Genomic DNA, 24,871 nt, shown 5'->3' on the forward strand with positions numbered 1-24,871 from the left:
GTCGGCTGGCGACAACATGCCTCGTAGACGGACCTAGAGGGGTGTCACTAGACAAGTCACCGAGAAGACAGTTTACCAGTTTTAACGACAGGGTCAACGAAGGAACAAGAGTGGTCTTAACACAAGTTTTAAAGTTTTTTTTTGACAGTGAAAGATACATTTTTATTGTCCCGCTACGTGAAGGTGTGTGAGTGGGTGTCCGGTTTCCCAGTCTTGAGGGATTGCGATGCCCTCTGACTTTATCTCCCTTTTCAGCGGGGACCTCGACCTGAATCCTCCCAGAGCCTTCTACTCGAAAGGTAAAAATTAACATCTCTTTAATGTTGTCTTCTTGTTTGGGTCTCTACTTTCTCGTTAACTTCTGTGAGACTTATCTACCTAACGTACCTGTGTTTGGAGCAAGTTGTGTTCATATGGTAGCGCTCAGCCCCCTCTCAGTGTCATTCATCTAGCATATAAACTCCCTCCTGTCACATGCCTGCTGATAATAGACTGGAGATAACATTTTTTCTCTGTACATAGATGCCCATGTTATTCGAGCGTTTTTTACTTTTGGTTTGGTTTCATGGAAAGTTTTTTTTCTCTTCTTATTTTAATTTTGTGTCAAACTCAAGCCCTCAGCAGCAGCATGCACACCGGTTAGACCAGTTTACTTTACTTCCCCCCCAGCCTGGTGAAAACAGGGCTGTCTATTTTCTGTGGGTTGTTTGAGTAGACCCCCCCCCCCCTCCCCCTGCTTCACAGAGGCACCACACACGTCCTGTACCCTCTGAGCGCTGCAAGTGTGTCCATCATAAACATCAACATTGTTATCAACACTTTAAAGGGAACCTGCAGGCTAAATGGCTAAACTTCATTCATTACAGCAGGTTTGAGTCAGGAAAAAACGAAAGGTCTGAAAAGTATTACAGCATGCTTTTCCACAGTAAAAGAATATATTTGTAAAGACTTCATCAATCATGTTTTCTCCAAAGATATTATACCGGAAAACAGAAAAGTATCTAAGAAAAAACGTTTATTATTTATATACAAGCGTGTATAGCTTACACTTTGCCCTCTGGCCATGTGCAAAGCTGTTTTACAGCCCATTTTAGTATTTAAGATAGAGAAATAATGCATTAATAGGATGCTAATATTAGTCAGCCAGTTTATTGCTCAGGGTGACAGACCATGTAGTCAGGTCCTCTGTGGGGTTGTGTGTAACACCATTGTACCTAGCTGTTGTAATCCAACAGCTCCAGTGCAAAGGTAAGGGACCATTTCAGAACATTTGTGCAGAGCTCTAATGGTTTCAGCATTATCCAACAAAGCACTACGTTTGCATGCCCATTATGTGCAATTGCACAGTTCAGGTAGATTACTACTGTATACTACTTTATTGTGCCGCTGTAATCATGGACATGATAACACATTTCACATGCCGAGTTGTGGTTCATACAACAGTCTCAGTGGCAACTGAGACATTATACAACATAAATCATTTTTTCTGATACTATGTGGACTCCTATTATCCTATAGGGATAATTGGGCCGATTTGAGGTCCGATTCCACTTTCCAGTCCTGTATTTTAGAATGCCCATAAACTCCCCTGCTCACAGCAAGCTGTTTCTGTGTTTCTGTGTATGACCTGCCCCCTCTCTGTAAGGGGAGTGTGGGAAGCCCAATTGTTATTGAGTCTAACTTTTTATGCTCCAGTTTTAAGTCATGTTAACGTCACAAATATGAGCAACTGTTTTCATTTCAAAGCTTCCAGATTGATGTGAAAGCATACAGACAATAGAAACGCAAAATCCGGAGACACAATGGGCCGTGTTATGAGTTAAAAAACATATTTGATAACCCGTAAGCTACCACTAACGTTAGCATTTAGCCACTTAGCTTACAACGTATCATAAGAACACTACCATCATAGATAAGTACATGAAATAGACCATAACATTAATGTCAACACCACTGAAGCAGTCAGTTAATCAAATGCCGGATAATCGAGTAATGTGAAAAGAACAGTGGAGCTTGAAGAGAGATCTTAAATATGTTTTAAATATGTCGGAAACAGTTGCTCAGATTTGAGACATTGACATGATTTAAACCACAGAAATACGATGACAACAGTTTGGCTTTACACCCTTGACATACCATCAGAGAAATGGCTGCTGTGGGAATTGTTATCGGCTGGAAGTCGGACACAGAGGTCAGAATAAGCACCAAGCTTTGGTTTTGTCACCCACCAGGGGGAGGTATTATTTCCCTGTTTGACGTCATGAAGGGAAAATCTCCGAACGGCCTGTTTTAGCACACATTTTCTTAAAAGCGGAGCAGGCAAAAGACGGAGAGGACAGACTTTTCTCATAATTTGGGGGGTTTTAAAAGAGACTAGGGTCACACCTTAGTGTTAAAAAACCATGCAAAAGTGCATTTTGAATAATATGTGACCTTGTCACCTTTAATAATAATAATACTTTAAATTGGTATAGAGCCTTTCACAAAGCGTTGTCCCAGAGTGCTTTACAAAATATTACCATAACAGTAATAACAGGAATACAATCATAAAAGATGAACACAGAAAAACAATACTTGTAAATGATTATATCACATCATGACAACCAGATTAAATTTGGTCAAAAGACAATTGGAAAAGGTGAGTCTTAAGTAACTTTTTAAATACATGAATCTAAAGTTTAAACAAAAAACGCCTAATTTGAATGTTTGTTGGTGTTCTTGGTGTGTCACACCTGCTGAAGAGTGAAGCGTGTTTGACTGACATAATAAAATAAAACAGGTGTTTTATTATGTTCTGCTGATTATTGATAGAAGGAAGAAGTGACTAAGTGGGTCTTATACACTAAAATCAGTTATAAAAAGCTGGTGAACCAATCCTTTACTACTTTAGTAATCCTTTACTTTCACCTTTACACAATAAGGAAACTCTCCACTTAAGGAGTTATATCACTTCATTTCTTTAGAAAGTCATTTCAAAAAGGTTTCATTTTTCAAGAACAGTTTTGAATGTTTCATTTCTTGACGCGTTCAGTGTGAATTGATTCAACAAAAAATTATGTTGAGACTTGTTCTACCTTGTATACTTACTAGTCACTTTATCGTTTACTTTTGACAGGATAGTTAACTTGGCTGTGTGTGAATGGAGGAGGCTAGTTTGGCATCTTGTCGACCAGGCCAACTCTCAACGGGTAATCTGTGGGATCGTTCTCTCTGAAGAGATTTATCACATTGATATTATAGATTTTAAATGGAGAAGCAATCAAATTGTATTATTTCTGCATGGTTATTTTTGGATTAGTTAGTTACTCTGTAACATTGGAATGCTAAATACATGTATAATGCTGGCGGTACAGGGAATTCCCAGGAAAAACAACGGATCCACTCAGGATAGGAATGGCACTCGTACTACCTTGTTGTGGTTTTGAAATGACTCTGGGTTATTGAACGTCATAAAATGTCTTCCCATCAGTTTCACAATGAAGAATGTTATGGGTTTCTCGTAACTTTTATGAAACCAGGTTAACAATTGTAAGACCACAGATCTCGAAATACTTTTTTTTCCTCATATTGACACCCACCAAAGGCTGTTCAATCATTAACCCTCTGGCTGCCCTGTGTGTAAACCTGGGCTTAAATAGCACTCTATTAATATTGACTCTGCTGTGTTAAGCAAACTTAGCGGCATGCACTTAGAAAATACTTGATTGCCTTAAAAGCTTGTTGATATCTGATGATGAAAGAAAGAATACTGCAGAAGGAAAACGTCTGAAAAATAAGCTAAAGTACGTTTAGAGTTTGTAACAAGGCTGTCTTATTAGGTCATTCTCTTTTCTGTCATAAACACAAAGATAGTTGGACAATATATTTCCTCTTACTGTTTTATATGAACATTACTACCACTTGACTCAAAACACAGGTTGAAACAAAATGAGGTGGGTATGTAACTGGGTACTATCTATAACATTCTTTATGGTGATTTCACTGGGTTTACACACAACAAAGATCTGGTCTTTATACTTCTGAAAGGCAGTTTGATTCAGCTACACAGCACGTTACCAAATTCTCAGTCTTGATGTTGTGGTTTTTCTGAAATAGTTATTTTCTTCTTTTGAAATCAGACGGTGAAGAAATGTGTTTTTCCAGACCCCTAGAATCAAAATGTACAAAAATCTCACTCAGCCAATTGAAACAGGATGAGACACTAATATGAGCCCAATGAAAATCATGTCACTGTGGTCAGATACTATCTGTCTGAGGAGCTTATAGTGTGAGTCTTTGTATAAGTATTAGTAATTAACTTGTTGAGTCCTTGAAGGTCATTCTGTGTCTTTCTTGAACTCAGGCTCCATCTTTGAACTGTGTAACTTGGTGAAGTCTCCAAGCAATCAGGACCCTCTGTCTCTATCGCCTTAATGGTGGTACTAGGTAATGTTTTAAACTGTCTTGACCCAGGGCTGCAAGTTTTCCTTTTAAGCAACCCTTTTAGTAGCCTATGCTTCAGCTGAACTTTGACTATGGGGACCTACATCCACCCAGTTTTGGTTCCTGTACCAACAGGATTAACTCCCTGCTCCTGACTTATTGTCTTTAATTGCCAAGGCCGTAGAGAGATGGAATTTGCAGTATAGCACATACATATTTAAGTGTCTCTGAACAAAAATGAAATTGTCACAAAGCTAAAAAACGCACAGATGGTGAAATAACTCAAACACTCAGTTGATAGCTTTTAACTTCACAGACGAGCATAAAGCAGTTTTAGGTTATCTGGTGTTCCCTCTTTTTTCTGCACGTCCCCTATTGACATCCAATAAAATCACACAATCATTCATGAGTAAATTGTCAATGACTTATACTTACCAGGAACTAAATGGTGATGAAATTACTTTTAAAATAAGCAAAGAAGTGCAAGTCATTACTTTGATATTGAATCCTGAGTCCTTTATGAACTGATTGAATAAATGAGGAATCAGTCTCAGTTTTCTCTTAATAAACAGTCAAATGTAAAGTCGGTGTTATTAGAAGTTTAAATACGTGCTTTGTATGTTCAGTTTTGGCATTCCCTGTTTATTCTTCAAGTGTGTCTCGTCAAAAAAACATTGTCACCATGCCATACCTTCTTCTGAATCTCTTTAAATTAATCATTAACACTAACCAAACCTACTTAAAAAAGACCAATCAGGCACAGGTCACAATATCACCCTCTCTGGTATTTACTGCTCTCTTGTGACTTTGTTGTGGCCGCAGCAAATCAATGTATAAGTGGTTTAACCTGTTAAAGAGTGGCACACTTGTTCAATACTGAATATAATGGTCTATGTAATGACTTTTTTCACAACTGTTTTAAAAGTGGTGTGTTTATGTCATCGCTAGATTTCATTCTAAGCCTACTATTAAATGTTTTTACAATCTTCACACTTCAAAAATATTTCCCAATGCACACAAAAGTTCAGCTCAATAATTTTGTATCCTTACAAAATAATATCAAACATTCATTTGTAAAACTATTCTAAAATTATGTGAAGAATATTAGGAAAACATTATTTATGTACTGTTGATCAAATAAAAAATCATCAGTATAAATCAGTTAATTATTACTAAAATATAAAAAAATACAGTGAAACACTGAATCTTTTATAACTGCCATTATTTAGTATTTAATGTCTAACTACAAAATTGGCATCATTAATTTAGTTTGACCTGCTTGTTCTACTGCTAATTTAGTGTTATCATTTGCAGTTTTGAAAGCACTTTACATCTCCCTTTAATACATTGTGTCATCTATTAAGAACTTTTTTTAGCATAGCCAGAAACTCGCAAAAAACTATAAATATATCCTAAGTATGTGATGGACTTTTCTACTCTGCTAGACACTTAAAATGTAGCAGGCCTTTGTTTCCTCAGATGAGGTTATTGGGTCAGCTTTAAAAAGAGATCTTAGCCACACTGAAGCAGCCACACACATGGGATCTAAAAGGGAGTTTAGGTACTAGGAGAAGGATACTGTCGAGCAGGATATCACTTAGAAAAACGAGAGGTTATGAACGAAACCATGATGTTTCATGTCTTAAATTGGTTTACTGGTTCCGTTTCAATTCTCTGTGTAAAGATGACCTTCTGCTTGTCCATTAAAGTCATTCAGTGAGTGAATTTATAAAGGATTAGGGTTGTCAGATTTTCTACTGTAAATAAGTTCAAAATTAAGGAATGAATTTTAATCATCAAACTCAAAAGGATGATTAGCAGTTCTATCAGTATGTATTCCTCTCTCCCCTCTGCATGTTTGGGCTTGTCCAAAAGAAAACCCAAACACCTCGCAGATTACACGGTTACCATAGCTTATCGTTAGTGTGCTACACTTTAAGACACCATTGTCACTCTCAGACAAAAATGAGAGGGAAAAAACTGGAGAAAGTTCAACAGAACTGGAACATCTTGCTTTTTTGAAGTCACCCGTGAGACAATGTTTACCTTATCTGTGGTACTTGATGGTCAGTAGGGTTATAATGACAATGGTGAAATGCACAACATGTTCCAGTTTTGGTACTTATCCTGAGAAGGACAACTCCTATACTAAGCTAAGCTACAACTTAATTGTTGTCTGCTCTTAACTTGTTGATTGTAAACTGATTCTTAATCATGTTATATTTATTATGAAGTGCTGCCCTCTTGGCCAGGTTGTCCTTGTAAAAGAGATCTTGACCTCAATGGATTAATTACCTGGTTAAATAAAGGTTAAATAAAAATAAAGTGTACTTTGTGCACTGCGAAATAAACTAAATAAAAAGAGCTGATCGAATTCACAATTTAATCATTTTCAGAATATAGCCATAAGTGCAAAATAAGAGAAAAAAATTGATAAGGACAACCTATACTCAAATGTTAAAAGCAGAATTGATTTGGAGTAATGTGACTTCCTCAATGCAGTTCAGCAGTTTGTATAATAATTAATGTGATGTGTAGATGGTGTCGTCTTCAACAGCCAATGAAGAGGAGCTCAATGTTGAAACCCTCTTCCTGGTTTTAAAGGTCACGATACTTGGTACATTTGCATCCAATCATTTTGGGGATGACTTCTCACACTTCTCTGTAAAAAGCACAAAGAACATGCGAGATCTCACATCTACCCCTTGTGTTTCTCTCCAGAGATAGATGATTCTGGACTTAGACATTAAATATTGAGTGTGGTGAATCTTGGCTGGCAGCCGTCTTTCCATTGGCAGATAAGAAGCAGCAGTTAAGGTGTCAGGAGCTCATAACAAGGCAAAATTGTGTTACACTCTGCCCAGATAGTTCATGGCTCAAAGCGATTGAAATGAAGTTGAATCCTTTATTTGGGCATATGATCTGCAATTTGCAACTCTTGTTCATGAGCCTTATCTGCAATTCATAGCTCATTCATAAGTTGGCTCTACCATATTTACTTTTTTTGAGAGATGGATCCACTCTTATTTAAGCTGTTACAATTTGGTCGATAATATTTCTTGTCAGACCGCGGGACCTGCTCCAAAAACTAAAAACATCTTTGCAAGCGTCTGGAAAATCAGAGATGCTTTCCCAAGTACAGTATCCTGGCTACAGGGTGTGTTGCCTTGTGTAAAAATGTGTCTTACAGACTTGTACATACATACTGTTTTGGCTTTGTTCGGTATTTTTGTGCCATTTCAAGTTGAGTTTGTATGTTGAGTTCCTTGAAGTCTTTTGTTGTGACCAGTTTACATAATAAAACAGATATCCTTTTATTCTACTCTATTGTTGTGATTGCATTTAGTACCTGTAATTGTCCTGTACTGGTAATGGTTATAACAATTAGTAATTGTGTGCATTGCCCACTGATTTCTTTGTAATAATAAAATAGGATAATATAATAAGAAGGAAAAGCTAAAGACATCAAGATAAAATAGTTATTTAATAGACAAACATTGGCTTTCTATACAAATACAATCTAAAGCACATTTGGGCACTTATTTACACATTCAGCTGCTTGGGGGGGGGGGGGGGGTCTACTCTATCCTGGAGCTTTGTTGTGATGGACCTGAGCTCTGATGATGCACAGTTGTAGATACAGGCAGGCAGAAAGTTTAGGAGCAGCTTCTCCCTGTGAAATGTGAGTAAACCTCAGCTGTGGGTGATGCCTGTGGATCATCAGCACCAGACTCTGTTTTGTAGAAAGGCCCGTTCATCTTCAAATTCTCTTTTGCATCAATCTCAATCTCTTTTAAGGCGTTCACACTCCAGCTCTTTGATTTTTATTGCAACAACTTCAGGACCTTGGACAATAATATTATTTTGTATTAGAGTGGTTTCATATTTTCAAAACTGTTTAGGTAACAGCAACAATACATTTGTATGTTAGACAACTGTACTACTAAATACTTACATCTTGTGTCCATCACGGTTTCAAGCAGGAAGTCGGGGGTTCTGGTAGTTATAATCAGTAGCTGCCAGCAAGGTCAGTGTTCTGTATACAGGTGGGCTGTGACCAAACTGCTTCTCTGCATACATAAGGGTGTGCTTTCTTAAGTTCTCTCACCAGCTTGAGCGATAAAAAGAGTCAAAATATAGATGCAGTGTGCCATTTCAAATACATTTTGTAATGGTCCTAAATAGCATTCATGAATCATGCAGCCATTGTCGATTTGAAAAAAAGTGGAAATGTGTTTGTATGGAAATAATTACAAATACAAGCATCTGCATGACTGGAAGGTGACCTGCGAAATATGTATTTGTGTGTTTGAGATATAACTCAAATTTACCTGGATTACAAGACATCAGCCTCCTCTTCCTCATTCAGTTGCTGAACATCTTGGACAGCAAATACATCATTCCCGAATCAAAAGACAAGTAGAATATTACATCTTACCATTCAATGATAGTATTTTTTTAGATAACGTTACTCCATGAAAACATACCTGTCGCAGTCTGACTGTAGACTCTGGCAGGGTGGTAGGTTGCATTTGTTGCAGGAGATGATACTGATCGCCTTTTTAGAAAGCTGGAATAAAGTTCGAAGTCATTATGCTGGTTGATACGACTGTGCAGAGTATGTACAGTAACGTTAGTTTCAACACGAGAAACTTTGCATACGCGCTGCTAAGATAATTAGCAGCCGGAGCTATCGTAACCTGAACCCGGGACAATATGCTGTCTATATTATCATGCTACGGGCTAAACTTCTGCAGACATGAGCTGACTTGGCTTTCAAACACCCGCTAATGTGACGACAACTTTTTGCGCCGTGCATCAGTCAAAGTCTGCCCAAATAACTCTGACATATAAGGTTAGCATGCGTCGCTAACTCATCATCAGGTGACAGTAACGTTATTCTGACATTCTGGTCGTTATATGATATAGACTGAATGGGTTTGTGTTGAAACAACTGATAACTATGATGCAAAGAAATAAGACAAAGTTTATAACGAACATAGTACTCACCAGTTCAACAGCAGCTGTGCCAGCTCGGTATAGGACTTACCGCCCACCGTTCCCTGAAGCTCTCTCCAGCGTGTAAAAGCCTCTCCAATATTTACTCTAGTCCATCTGGTCTCTTGTTCGGTCACTCTATCTTTATTCTTTATTTTATTCCTAGCTTCATCCGTCAACGTGCTTTTCCTCTTAGCCTGCATCAAGCAGTACAGAGACAGGCTTACTCCTAATATTTACAGTCTCTGCAAACTCCGAGGACTTGTAAACTAGTGCCATAAAGCAGTACGTACCTCTCGCGAGATGAGCGCGAGCCGCGGTCAGAAAGTTACATAGTGGAGTGTTGAGGCAGCGAGCCGCTGTGTGGACATTGGAGAGACAACATTCTCCCTGTTGAATGTGATTACGCTGTTAGACGGACTTACAAGCAAATATTTTAAGGTTGGAAAGTTACATATTGGGGCCAAAGAGCAGTTGATTCAACTCTTTGGTCTTTTTAAAGGATTAATGTTGTTGTTTGATTATTAAAAAACTTTAAGCTTCAAATGAAAACCAGGTAATGTTTGACCTCTGTTTTCTGAATCTCCCATCACACATTACAGGAAACAGGCTCAGCAGTTAAGACATATTTATTCTGTTTGGACATCCTAAAAAGTGACTACTCTGTAAAAGAAGAGTTTCAACTCACAGCAAGTTTTCATTAAAAACTGGCCCTATCTGTTGAGGACGAAATTACTCATACTTGCCAGCTAGGAAAAAAACAAATTGGCTCAAAAGTCCTATTGGGACCTTTAAAATCCTGTAGTCTGCATGTAATCCTTGCTGTAACTTCCTACAGAGGAAGGAGTCTATTGGTCTAAAGACAGGGGCTGTGTGTCAAAATAAACAAACTGTAAGTAACATGTTACATGCAAATACTTTTATATTGGACTCATCAAGAGGTGTTTAAAGGACAGGAAGGCAGAACATAAATATGCCATAAGGACTAATGATGAGGAAGGTTGCTTTTGAAGGTTGAAGAGAGTGAGGAGATAGATTTTAGACCATTGCTCTAATTTTGTCTGGTCTTTTTACTTGTAGAAAGGATGGATGGGTCAACATAACATCAGACTGACACCGTTCATTTCCCATTCCTGACCAGCTCTCGATGTTGGGGTTTGGTAAGACCCCGATCATTGCCTAACCTTAACCACATGTTTATTGTTGTAACCATAATGACGAAGTTCCCATGACCTCAATTGCCATTGTAACTCTAAACATCATCCTTTTTGCCTCTGAAACTAACCAGAAATAGGCAATAGAGGTGTTGCATCATAAAACTGATTTCGAAAGAGTGAATTGGACAAATCTTAACAAATGCTTTTATGTTTTATTTGGCCGACTGCAATCTATTGTTTCTTCAAATCCTAGAGATATGAAATCAATTTGAATGGAAAACAATGAAAAGCAGAACATTCTCTCAGTTGAAAAGTTCAAAAGTTTGACATCTTGGATAAAAAAAATCTGACTTCTGGTTGTTTTAATGGCTTCCCTTCCTTTTCAATCATGGATTTTGTGCATGATTCACATTGAATTTGGAAAAGTTTTGTAATTGGTCTAATTTGAGTCCATTTCCCCAGTTCCATTTCTGTCTTTCCATGGAATAGTTAGAGACCCTTAATGGCCATGATTGCTTCATGGTATTAAAGACCTGATCCAAATTTAGAAACACTGTTGGTTTTGTAGAGGATGGCACCGTCTTTGTTCCTGACCTCTTACACAACCTGAGGGTCAGAAGGTCTCCTCATGGAGGCTCATACAGAGGCATTTCATGACCTTCAGAAAAGTTGGTACAAGTATTCAAGCAATCCACACTAGAGTCTTCTGGTTGTGGTATCTTAATATCCTGTGTATTCATTTCTGTTTTGTGACTCATCTGCTGCTTCCTTGGCAGACTGGCAGGGGGAATGAAATTGCAGATTTCCCCTGCATCCTGCCATTGTTGGTATCCCTTTTACTGTCTATATTAAAGTGGCGCTGAAAGGTTTGGAGACCGTGGAAGATGTCTGGTTGTGCTTGAGAAATTATTTTAGTCGAAAGAGTAGCGTGCTACCTATATCTTTTCTGTATTTTCTGTGCAAGGTTGAATGATTAAAATGGCCCTATATAATTTAATATATATTTACACATTCCCAACAGTGTTCGGACAAGCTTTGTAGCACTCAATGATGTGTTATTTATTTATTAATTTACTTGACTTAGCAAGAGGTATCAACAAACAATGTATTTCTTATGTTTTTGTGTTGATAAAAAAATATTAGGGAATATCCTATAATATATGTGTATGACTTTGGCATCCCACGTGGTTGTTTTAAAAAAGACACTGTTACGGACATGCCCTGCCCCCAAGTGGCCCTAAAACAAATGACTGGAAGCACTGGGGACTGTCTTTAAAAGCTGGCCTAAATGGAAACCAGAATGTGTGTGCTCCATCCACAAGAATCTATATTGCCCATTGTTTTTGCTACTTCTTGTTGTTTGGTAGTTTAGTGCACCGCTGCTGGTGAACACATGATTACTGCATGTTTTTTCATGAAACCTTACAAAGTCTCAGTAGCTGCTGAAGGTCTGCTGAGTCCTTGAACCTTGTTCAAAGTTGTCCTCCATAGTTTAATAAACATCAAAGGTCATGTTTGCTTTTTGCAGATGCACACAGGAATCCCCTGCCTCAGGACAAGTCCAGACAAGTTAAGGTTAACAGGATCTCAACGTAATAGCTTTGCATACATTTATGTAAATTATTGCTTTTCCCTATGAGCCCTTTTTCCATTTTGGTAGTCAATGTTTAAATTCCATTCCACTTTTGAAGTCAACATGATTCTACTTCAGAGAATAATAATGATGCTTATAAAACAGATTCCCATTGCAGCAGTAATTGTACAAGCAATAATGGTAATTTATTGTGTAATGTTTGCGTTGTCATGGTGTTTCTCCTTCTGGCCACTCCTTTATCTATCAGAGTTTGGCAAAGAGGAAGTTTCTTTGATGAGTTAAGTAAGATGTCATCATCTGAATTACAATGTTCATTTCTCACTGTCTCAGCAAGCCACAACCTGCTTGAACAAGCATTAAACTTGTAACTCTTCTGCTTATACTGTATTTGTTCAGTAGCTTATACATGCATACATTAATTCAACATGCTCTTCAAAGAGAGGTTATTAAAGCATCATTTGAGCATTTTTACCTGGATAACGTGAACAGTCTTAAATAAGTTCTCTGGGGCTGCAGCTGCAGAAAAAAAGTAAAACTGCAGACATGTGTTAGCTCCTCCTAATATATGTGTAATATATAGTATATGCATATTGCAGCAGGTTTTAAACTTAAATAAACCTTTCAAGCAGGAGTTACCCCAAAATTGGTTTTATTTTTGGTAAAAACAAAGGTCTGAAAATTTGTTGTAGTTAAGGCGTTGGCAGAATAATGACCCCTTTTTCCAGTCTGCAGTGGTTTCACCTGACTAATCAGAAAATATTCCAAATCCTTATCAAGACTTAACACCAAATCTTCTTAAGTGTTTATAATCAGAAGGCATAAACTCAGTCTTGCCCTTGGTTTAAAGGACACAATGTCATGATACGTCTGAAATGAGAACAAAATGACTACCCTGTAAGAATAAGCTCTAAAGGTTAGGTCATACTTCTGTTTTTATTTCTTAGTGCCCAAAGGCTTTTAGCATACATATCTTGTGTGCGCTTTCTGCCAATTTCCACGTAGTCCGTGCACATCGCAGCAGCGCCACTCCGCACTGCTCTGTTTCAAATACACACCAAGTCTATTTTTGACGGAGCCACTGCAAGCCCTTGTCAAGCTGACCAGAACCGATCAACTCAGACAGGAAGTCAAACAAGGAAACGTGCAGAGAATCCGATCAATTTCAGAAATAAAACACAATATACAGACTCCCGATCACATGTTCTATCACTTTATCAACATAACGTCAAAATCGGTTCTGAATTTAAAAGCAACATGTTGTTTGCATGTTTTTTTTCTCTTTTTTCTCTTTATTCCCACGTGATCTTGTAGTTCTCCTGTGATCTTGTGACGTCTGTGCTCAGCTGCCCTCACGCTTCATTTGAATAGCAAGAAGAGACTTGCTTTCTCAGTCCAAAAGTTACCAAATCAGCAGCACCTAACATATTGTCACTTTAAGTAATGTGATGCAACGTTTTAAAAAGTATTGTGACATCACTGTTTGCAGTTTTACCTTGGGAGCAGTTGACATGTTCCTTATTTCTTGGCTTCTTTCTATCTTCTACTTTTTACTGAGATTTATTTTTGAAATGTTAACATCAAAAGACATTTCCTGAATTTAGATGTAAATCTTAGGTTTTTGTAGAGGCTTATATGCTTTTGTTTTGGTTATGTGTTACTCGTAGATGTCTTTTTATATTTTTTAAGTTTGGCATATTTTGGTGTCTTTGGTGTCGATGATGGATTGAGAGAAAAGCTCAGCATGAATTGGAAATAAGAACTTTAGTTACCGTATTGCAGATCAATAGTATCTTTCAAACTCATTCCTGCTATGATTCTTTTCCATGTTGGCATTGCAGCTTGGTGATGTTACACTTTGAATGGGTGTATGCGTGTGGTGTTACTAAAGGCTTTTCCTGTTGCCTCAGCACGGTTTTCCTGTGAGCCGGATAGAAATGCCTGTGTTGACACACCAAAAGTTTTGTTGAACAGTTTCATTATACTGTAAGATGTTGTTGTGTGTTTGTGGTCAGACACCACTGAATCGGGGATTCAGCAGAAACAAGTCACTCGGTTGACCTGAACTCTCTGGAAGTTGAATAAAATTCTGCCTAACTGATGATGAGAAATACGTGAGTGTATTCCTGTGTCTGTATCTATGCCGTGGCATTTTTTGGTGAGTGTGCATGTGTGAGCTTGCGTGTGTGTGTTGTCCTCTGTAAATAGTTTGAATTCCTTCTTTCCAAAGTCACGCTTTCATGTTAAGCTCAGTGTCTTTTCATCTTTTCGAGTCTACTGTTGAATCCAGAGCCAAAGGTTTAACATTATCTCACCACGAATGTAACAATCATTTCCACATTTGTATTCCTTCCCGGATAACACACAACAAGACTCGCTCCCTCGGCACTGCTAACAACCACCTTTGTTTTTCAGACTTGAAGCTGGATGGTTTGGCCCTCACAGTAGCCTTGGTGGTCTGTTTTGTAAAGTCAGGATTGTGGTGGGTGTTTGTTGAAAGCGAGTTGTGTAAACTGATGCCTGGAGGTCTTTCCTGGTCACTTCAGGATTAGCTGAAGAAGAAAGAGCTACACGCCACTACCTCTGAGCCTGGTGTTAAGACTAAGGATTCATGTGCTCCAAAGCCAGGCTGACCTTCTCTTCATAAAATGACAGTGGACTGATAATCTAAACTTTGTGAATAAGCACAACTCAAAGATTATAAGGATTTTAGGGAGTTCCATAAAAGTCAAAATAAAAAATCTATGCACTCTTTCAAAAGAGAAAAATTAAGTTTCCCTTTTCACTACTTATTCAGGTGGTGGTTGTGTTTCTCCCAGACTTCATCTCCTCATATGTTTTTGTTTTTTTGTAAAATTAAATTGTTATTTTGAAACAGCCATTCTTGGCTATGTATGTTTTAGTAATACATAAAGACCAGCACAAATCAGTCAATGTAAATGTTTTTGCTCCTGGTCAGTGTGATGTCATAAAATCTTAATTTATGTCCAGAAAACGAGGAATTTTTGATACATTTTAGATTTTTTTGTCATCCTCAGTTCCTGACTAAAACATTCAGACCGCTTTTCCCCCCGAGAAAAACAATAAACCCCAAATAAAGTGGTTGTGATGTGCCTCTGTAACTGCCGCTTACATTTTTTAAGGAAAGTATTTATCAATGGAATCATGCTAACAGGTCCTCTTATGATGGCTGTCATACGTGCAGTAGGCTGAAGAGGTACCTCTGTCCGTCTAGGACCTTTGTACGAGTCATGTCTGTAGTCATTCAGGATTTATGAGCGACAGGCTCTGCTGTCAAACACAAAGCTGTGCAACTAGTGATTCCTGATGCCGCTGATATTATTTCATATATTTGTATAAGTAAATTATGCTCTTTAAGAAGATATGTTTAAAATTAAACATTTCACTTTCTACAGCCATTATTATTTGTATTGACCTGTAGTCAAAAAATATAAACCTTTTATGATTATCTCAGGTAAACTGGTTTGAATATGACTCATAACTAGTGACTCTGATGCCGATGCTAGCACAGTATGATACATCTTAATAATGCAACACTAATGTATCACTCAAAATGGTGCATGAATTAAATAGTTCTGAAAAGCATCCAATAGTACCACCCACTGCCTTGGTCCCTCTTGATTCAGCATGCTCAACATGAATAGTTATAAAGATAAAAGACATCAAAGGAGACTTGGGTTCAATAGTTTCTCTGTTACTTTTTTTTTATCACTGCTGTTAAAAGTTAAATGTTGTTATGAGTTTTGGCTTTTCTTGCCTGTGGTATTTCCTTTTCTCCTGTTATTAAAAAAATGGATACTCACCTCAAAAGTAACATCTGCTGGATGTTCTACTTCATCAAACATAAATTTACACCGCCTCCCCATCCATTCACACGTGCATATTCTGTCATGCCAAATACACCATTCTTGTGCTGCAAGTTTGACCAGCTTGTAAATGAACTCTTAATTGTCTTACACACAAGTTATCAAATGAGTCCGTCTTTCATGACCTTTAGAAAGGTGTTTGTTCAACTTTTTGATGTGGTTTGTGTTTCAGCTGCTCTTTGATTTGTAGTTCTTATAATAAATCTACCTTGATTGAAATGTAACCAACAGTATCAACTAATAGAATCGTATTTTCAGGATTATTATTTTTGGACATACTGTATGTACAAAGAAGAACATTTGGAAAACATTTCATTAGTCATGTAAATGTTTGGAATACTGTAGCTCCAATAGTTTAGTCACTTAACGCAGCATTTCAAAGTTAAATCTCTGGCAATAGATGCCATACCATGATGCTATAATGGTCAGTGTTTCCCCTAGGTTTACAGCGTTGGGTGGGTGGGGGGACACGCCGACACAAACACTTGAAGGAATCTTGGTGTCACGGGCCGCCCCCCTAATATAATGGTAGGGGAAACACTGATGGTCTTAAAAGGTATAATGACAAATCAGCCAATATTTTTTTTTTAAACATACATTTTAAATCTTTTTATTAGGAGCACATATATTTGATCATGCAGACATAGTTACCAGAGCAGAACATGTTAAAGTGAAATAATAAACTCTTATAAATGCATATACAGTTCATTGTACAACTACTCATACAAGGTGAAGACCTTTTGGCTTACTTTCAGAAAAAGTACTAACAGCTGAACCTCTGTGCTGCTGACTACATGAATATGTTCATGAACCCATTGTGAATGAATAACTTTGATATTCAAATAGGACAATAAACAGCTACAATTAGTACTAAGTAGAATTCATTTATCATTCTACATTTTTAAAATACAATTTTTGAACTAGATTTTTTTGATGTATCAAACTGGAGCCTTGTGATATCACAAATTATTTCATCAAGTTAAAAGGGTGTCCTGTATGAGTCTGGTATTGGACTTTATTTATTTTTTCTTATGTTAGGATTATTAGAGTGACAAACACAATAATACATTTTGATATTGTACTCAGGTGGATTTAGCTTTTACCACAATGTTATAATGCTAGTCGTGTAATATCCTGCATTTACAATGCCAGTTCTTCCTTTGTGTCGTGCTCTGTTATTTTCGACTTTTCTCACGAGAGATGCAAACGCACAGAAGACTTGTCCCCTGATCTTTGTTGCTATGGAGTCGCCGGCAGCCTTCATGTAGGCTTGGCTGTAGACATTTCAGGGTTGTTGTACATGGTTTGCTGCAGGTGACAGCCCCTTTACTGTTTTTCTTCACCGCTTGGAATCATTTCCAAATGGTCTGACAGGGTGAGCTCATTCTCACCTTCCCACTCACTAATTGTTCAGAGGTCTTCCACAAGGTTCAGGAAATGCATATTGTGTATCTCCAATTGTTTCAACATACTGTAGGTAGGTTATTGGATTGCTTCATTTCTGCTTGACAGGATTCCAGATGACAATACCACCAACCTGTTGAGCAAGTTGAAGTACCGAAAAGGGTCTGGGAGCACAGTAAACAAGGCACAGAGAGGCAGAGAGGTAGGTGGAGTGGAGGAGGGGGACAGAAGGGGAGTTAAGTCAGTCACTCAGCCAAAAAAAACCAGTGCCACGCCCCAGGTGCCAGGGCTAGTAAGAGCAAGCAGCAGGAATGTGAGGGAAATGAATGAGAGTGTAAGTCCTGCCATTCACATGGTGAGTGCTGTCTTTTTGTACCTTTAGCCTACACTACTTACCATATAAACATATCACAAAGCATGGTGAGGGTATGACGAAGGAAAGATGTTACGCTTGGCTCAGGCATATTAAACTCTGTGAAGATTTCTGATATATAACTTTGAGTGTATGTGGTTTGTTATCTTTTCTTCTGTTTACATTGAAAGTGGGTGGCAAATATTTGTAGTATTGATAGCTTAAGTTGACCTGATCAGACTTGTGCTCTTTGTCTGTTAGTGTGAATATTTTTTGGCTGCCAGTAATCTGTTATTAGGATGATCACAAGCAGACACACAATGAAAGATTTTCCTAAGGGGTCTGCACAACACAACTGCAGTCTGAAAATCCAAACATCACATGGTGGGCAACTCAGTACAGTTTATCTCCCAGCTAAAAACAAAGCTGATCCTTTTATTTCTTAAATGTTTTTCTCCTATGTGAAAGACACAGTGTTTTTTTTTTTGTCCTGTGTAAATAAGGAACAGTTCCCTGTCTGCTCAAGAGGAAACAAATCTGCAGCAATATAATATTTCTTTTCACTCTTTAAAGGCCCTAGTGGACTCTGGAAACACTTTGAACAGGCCAGCTAGTGATTTTGAGTCTGCCGCTCTGAGAGAAGAGTACATATTTTCTGTCTGTGCGGTTGGCAATCTGTTTACTGGAAGGGTTGCTCACCAAGAGCACATGTTGCTGCATGTGCAGTCAGCCAACGAGCCCCGAGTAGACTGTAGAGTTAAAGTGTAAATGCAGGGGCAGAGAAAGTGTTTTTGTGGAGGAGGTTGGGGGGCGTTGTGTGCATGTGCACGCATGAGTGTCTGTGATTTTGTTTGGAGAACTCAGCAAATAAGCAGCAAAACCACACTAGAATCCTGTGTGTATGTGTGGTTCATTGTGAGTTATATGAGTTTGCTGAGTCCAGATTTAAGCTCCCTTTCTGGGAACCAGCATTCCCTGCTCTTCTAAAGCGAGCTGTAAGAGACCGGAGGGCTATGGGAATGAAGAGGCATGGGCTGGTTTCAGTATGTCCCAGGTTTGTCTATTGTACACAGCGAGTGGTAACAATGGGAGGGTTAAGTATCTGATATACACACCAAACCCTGGGACTCAGCTGCAAGTAATTAAAGCTGGCAGTTGGCAGAGAAGAGAGTCAGGCGACTGTAATGGCTGCTCGAAGTTCATACCATAATATTTTGATGATGAATCAGGCTGCTAGTTAAAGTGGTGTCATGCTGTTGACCCAAGGCTTTCTACTTTCACCACGTTCTGTCGGCCATGAGGGAGGCAGAGAGAGGATGGAAAACGTCTGATGCCTGTTTGTAATGAGATCTGTTGTTTAGTTTGCGTGCTGTCTTTTGATTTTACCTCAAAAGTTCAGCTAAATAGTTAATCAGCACCTAAATGTGTTATCAAATGTCTTGTTTTGTCCAGAGAACTTGTCCAAAACCTTTATTTACGAAATTCAATCCGATATAAAACAATCTACTTATTGTTGTAGTGCATGGAAACTCCTCCATCTTTACACTTAAGAGTTTGTTTGAAGGGTTGGGGTCCTGAAGAAGCTTTGTTAAGGCTGATGGATTACCTCAAGTGATTGAGTCGTCTCTGACCCTCATCCTTAGTCTGGCTGCAGCCAACATCAACCACTAGTGATGTAACACACACAGATCCCAAACTGAACTTTTGAGTTGCATTGTGGGTAATGTAGGTACAAGCTTCTGATCAAAAAGAAGAATCATTGGGGGGGGGGGGACGACTCTGGTTATGATGAAGAATGTCATCAGTTCAGGCTCTTTTAATGTTGCATTGTTGACTGTTACACTTAATATATTCCTGCTTGTACTTATTTATCCTCTTAGGGTTGAGACCTCTCAAACAATGTTTTGTATGTTTTAAATTATTGCCAACACCATGGAAAGGACAGGCCACAGAGTGACATGATTCTTGCGTATGTGCAGCCAGCAGCAGACTTTGGCAGAGATACACCTGTAGGAATGAGGCTGGAATCCCTGTGCATTGTTCACAAATGGATAGTTCTGTTTCGTTGTTATTTATTTGATGTTTATCAGATTTGTTGCCAATCAGGTCGAAGATTCGCTCCTACGATTGTGTAAGAGTTTTGATGTGAACTGCTTTGAGATATGTGCCACTGCTGTTACAAAATGAAAGTTATAGCATTAGAGAAAAAGTATTTCCAAGGGACACATCACACAAAACATCAAATCAGTGGGTGAGCTGACATGTAAATCAAGAGTCTTATTTTACCAATCAAATCTGTTCAGTTCCACCTAATCCTTCTATTCACTTGCTCAACCTTTCTCTCTCAACAGAATCAGCCTATGATCTTCTTCCTGGAAAGCTACAGTTATCCTCCACTCGACAGAGCCTGAAAGTCATGAGTCAAAAGAGTGGTGGAGAGGCCGGGCCTCCCCCTTCAGCAGCTGTAGCTTCAGGTAGGATCCTGCTCCTTATGCAGTATCTTTACTTCTATTCTGCGAGCAGGACTGATCATGTTCCATCCCTGACAGTAAAAGCAACAGTGCTCTGGGGATGCATGTCAGGTCCAATAAATTATCTAATGTAACTGTTAATTATATCAGTTATAAGTTAGGGTTTTGATTTGTCCTAATTCTATTTTTTTTCCTATTCTCCTATTTAATTTTCTTTAAGTCTTATTTACAATAAAAGCACATTCTGTCATCAGATACGTTGTCTTATCATGATTACAATTTCCAAATTTCTCTAAAAGAAATCCTGCACTCCCCAAAGTCACAAGGCCTTGTGGTCAAAAATGCACCTATACGATCATTTCTGGGGGGCTTTCACACCTTAGTGCAGACAAGATGCTTGGGTAAGCAAAAATAGGAAATGTCAGATACATTTTGAAGAGGTTTGAGCACATTATTTAGTGAATTTAAACACTGATGTGAGGCAGAAGGAGCTATTTAAAACGTTTTTTTAAGCAGCTTTGGAGGAAAATAACAGGATTGCATTAGCAACACATTCTGCAGGAGATTCAAGAGGTGTACGGTGTTAAATCATCCATCTTTGTTGGTGCCATCTTAACAGTTTTACCCTTTGGTATACATAAACTGCAGATTATCACCTTGTTTTTAAAGTAGAGATATGTTACTTTTTTGGTAAGGCCATCTTTTTGGTATTGGCGAGAGAAGCAGGTCATTATCATTTATCGAATTCAGCAAACTGTGTACCAGATCTGTACCTGTGGTTAAACGAACAACTAAATTAGTCAGGGAAGCCTGTCAGATAAACAGCCTGCAGCTCTGTGAGACTCTTACATCAGTCTCTTCAAATAAAAAAAATAAAAAAAATAGCAAGCAAGTTATGTCACTGGAGTTAGGTAAACCAAAAAATGGCGGCTAACTGTAGATGTTGATGGACTGTGAAAAATGTGGTCGAGGGAGTGGTTGTTGTTAACACAGGCAGTACTGATGAGACGTTTCTGTCTCTTGCAGAAAAAAAGTTTGTAAATGTAGTTTTATGTAATTGATTATATAAGAGTCTTCTGTGTTTTACTAAAGTAATTTTGTCAGACAGAATATCAAATAGGTTTATGGTTTTAAGGGTTCAGATTACCCCATAATGGCGAAAGTGCCCAACAAAGCCTATTATGTCACAGTATTGCATACTCAGCACAAATTCCTTCACTGTTTTAGAAGGGATTATTTTATTTTTATTTTTGTTAAGAGAATAAGGAGGCTTGGAGTGGCTCAAATCTTATGGTTTGACCAATCTACACCTCCAGCAGTGTTGCATAAGCTTGTTAACTTATAAACACTTCAGCAACTTTCTGATTTTTTTGTTTTAGGGGAAATATATACAACCATGATTATTGTGCTTGATGTATGGTCAGATGGGAAAAATTAAATTTTGGTTTGAAAATTTAGATGTACCACTATTTGACTGCAATTAATGAAATCATCTCTTTCAGCAGTATATGAAAATAGTTACACATTTCCCTGAAATAAGCAGTGACTTTGCACTGTCTTATAAACACATTACCAAACATGTGAATGTGTTTTTCTTATAGGAAAGAGTACCAAGATAAAATCTCCTAAATAATTAAAAGAAAATATGAACTGTTAAGACCAGTGATAGTCAAGTGGATGTCATTCGCGTTTTCAAAGCTAAAGAAAGACAATTTAAAGATACACACAACAGCAACTAATGGAGGCATCTTTGACTTTAGGACTGTGCTTGCTGATTTGCTCTGCTCCTTATTTAAGTGTCACAGCTTTAAATTGAATTTCAGTTAATCCAGAAGTTTGTTCCCTCTGAACTACAATGCTTCAGTACAACCACTCACAGGTGAAGTATGTTACACTTTACATGGAACTGTAAGCTTTATGAAGACTACCAAGTATGTAACCTGGCTCATAATTCTTTGTAGTTTCAGGGAGATGCTTTATTACAGACACAATCATTTCCTTTTTAAATGCAATGTTTCACAGAAAAAGAGCCACCTCAGATTTGTTTTATTTGCAGCAATAATTATATTACTGAATTAAAGTCTTTGATGACATTTCTGTGGGGATGGAATAAAAGAGGGGAAACACCCATCACTCAGTTTTAATGGTCACATAGAATTTGTTAACAGATTTTAGGTTTTATCCCTTTTTTTTTCTCTTCATGTTTATAAAAAAAGAAAGAATTACCTCCATATTTTTTTGTGCCTCTCTTTCTTTTGGACTGTGTGTTTTCAAACCAATGAGTCAATGAACGATCCAGAAGTCAACACCAGTCTAACTACTTCTGACGATCTGCAGCTTAACCAGACTTTTCCCCACTTTTCATCTAGTTCTTTTAACTATGTGAATGTTTTGAAGTTACAGCGTATGTCAGCATGCCGGAGCAACATTTTCTGAGAAACAAAATACCCTGTGTTTTTCCTATTGATTATTCAAATCTGACATTTTTTAACTGTTCAGCTCTTATTGCTCATTCGCTGTCTATTTTTATATTCCAGGAAGTTCCCTCTGAAGCAGGGAGTGTCTGCATATAAAATGGTCTGCAGTTCTCTGCTTCATAGGTCAGAAGCTTGTTTTTTTTGTCTCTGTGGCTACGCTCAGTCCCAACCAAATGAACTTTTGTAGCAAAAAGAAAAAAAAGGAAATTGAATATTAAAAGCTCCAATAATTGGCATGCATTACATTTTTGCATTTAACTGTTTTAAACTTCCCTCCCTGTTTCATCATTTTCCCAAAGTTTCCAATACTTTGTCAGGTTAACATGAACACAGTACTTCATCAATTCTAAACATTTTTACATGTTCATTTATTAAACAAAAGATTTTATTTTTTTATTTTTTGGATGGGTGACTGCTTCTTTGGCCCCTATTTAAAGACACATATACTGCTGTTTGCACACTGTACATCTACAAATCCTCAGAAACATCATTCACCAGAGACACCAACATGTAAGATCCAATTAAAGGGGGAATTTTTAATTGGATGAACAAAGCAAAATAATGGATAAAATATAAAACAATAATAAAAGCAAAACGAGAAAAAAAAAATCTTCAACAAATTTTGCTGCTTAAATGGGACTGCTAGCCAACACTGGTTGGGATGCCTTTATTCACTGTCTTATTACTTGCACTGTAGATGCCATGTCCTCTTCTATGACCATGGAGGGTCCCCGCAGTGCTTTTCCCACCTCTTCCAGCTCCATCATTCATTCCAGTACATCAGCCAGTGACCAGAACCTGGCTCACTGCGGCAATGTCGACCCAGACGACATCAGGAGTAGCAGAGCTGGGCTGGAGGTTGTCGGAGCAGAAAGTGGGAATGGTAACGGCAGCAGCGGAGGTAACTGCAGGGGAAGCAGCGAGATTACTCCATCTAAGCGCCGCACTGTACTGAACATCTCTCCACCTCCACAAGACCTGTTTGATGACAGCCAGATGTCCTGCCAGGGTGAAGCGTCTTTAGACTCCGAGCAGAGTAACAGCATCTGGATGGATGACTCTCTCTCCAACTTCAGCATCATGAGCACCGTCTCTTACAACGACAATACAGAGGTGCCCCGAAAGTCTCGCAAGCGTACACCTCGCCAGAGGCCTGGTCCTAAGTCTGTGCCTACAGGGGAAGGCAGCATGGACATGTTTGATGCAGACAGTGCTAAAGCTCCACACTTCGTCCTCTCACAGCTGGGACCTGACACCAAGACTGGACAAAAAGGAAGGTTTGTGTAACCCTCAAATTCAGTTAATTTGAAATACCATAGCAATTGACATGTAATATTCCAAAGGCCACTCTACTTATCCTAAAGTGGTCAAATGAGGTCATTGTTTTGTACATATTGGTGAAGAGCATAGACTGTATAAGATCTGAACATAGTCTCAGAGACTTTCTGAAGAGTTTTGAAACCAAACGATGGTGGTTTCCATTCAGAAATGCTGTCACAAACTAACTTTTGGTCAACCTAGTTAGAGACAAAGAGGTAGAGTTGAGGTGGGGCTTAAGCCTGCTGGCAAACAGATCAGCCATGTCCCCAACAATGCAAAATCTTAGCCTAAATATAATCAAAGAAAAATAATCAGTCTCCGTATAGTGTGTACCAATAGACAACACCCTAGGCTGGTGGACACTTTAGAGATCCATTTGTTTATGGAAAAACTATTTTCAAAAAATAGTAATTTTACTCTTTATTTCAAAATAAATGCCATACATTGTTCAAGCGCCTCAAAGGTGAGGAGTCTTTGTTGACTTATTTAGTGTAAAAATAATTATCATAGAATTAAGAGCATCACTGTGAGTTTTAAGAAATTGTTTATGGAGAAAATAAGCATCAGGTAAATTGATAATACAAAATAATGACATGTTGCATCCCAAAGATATTCCCTCATTTGGTGTTTTGTTGACAGTGGAGGAGTGAGAACATTGATCAGAAGTCTTTGGTTTCTGTTTAGTCACAATCAGATCAGAGGAGTCTGCAAAAGTAAACCCAAAGCTTCTGAATACAATCATTTACATTCAGCAGTCGATAGCTCTGAAGCTTTTACATTTTATCTCTAAAA

At 38.1% G+C, this 24,871-nt stretch overlaps 1 protein-coding gene across 4 annotated transcripts in view; it reads left to right on the forward strand.

The window, feature by feature from the left end:
• The first annotated feature begins 6 nt into the window (after positions 1 to 6).
• Positions 7 to 24,871, forward strand: part of nfat5b (nuclear factor of activated T cells 5b) — a 38,924-nt gene continuing 14,059 nt past the window's right edge. For 2 of the 4 annotated variants that reach the window (XM_065952957.1, XM_020625844.3), the window contains exons 1-3: positions 7 to 299; positions 20,163 to 20,285; positions 23,457 to 24,036. In XM_065952957.1, the coding sequence (XP_065809029.1) occupies positions 227 to 299; positions 20,163 to 20,285; positions 23,457 to 24,036 (776 nt within the window). In that variant the 5' untranslated portion in view covers positions 7 to 226. Of the gene's footprint in view, positions 300 to 17,567; positions 17,662 to 20,162; positions 20,286 to 22,825; positions 22,883 to 23,456; positions 24,037 to 24,871 lie in introns of those variants that run through there. The other 2 variants (XM_065952958.1, XM_065952959.1) reach the window with 2 other exon arrangements.

The sequence above is a fragment of the Labrus bergylta genome, chromosome 3 (assembly GCF_963930695.1).
Source record: "Labrus bergylta chromosome 3, fLabBer1.1, whole genome shotgun sequence".
NCBI lineage: Eukaryota > Metazoa > Chordata > Actinopteri > Labriformes > Labridae > Labrus > Labrus bergylta.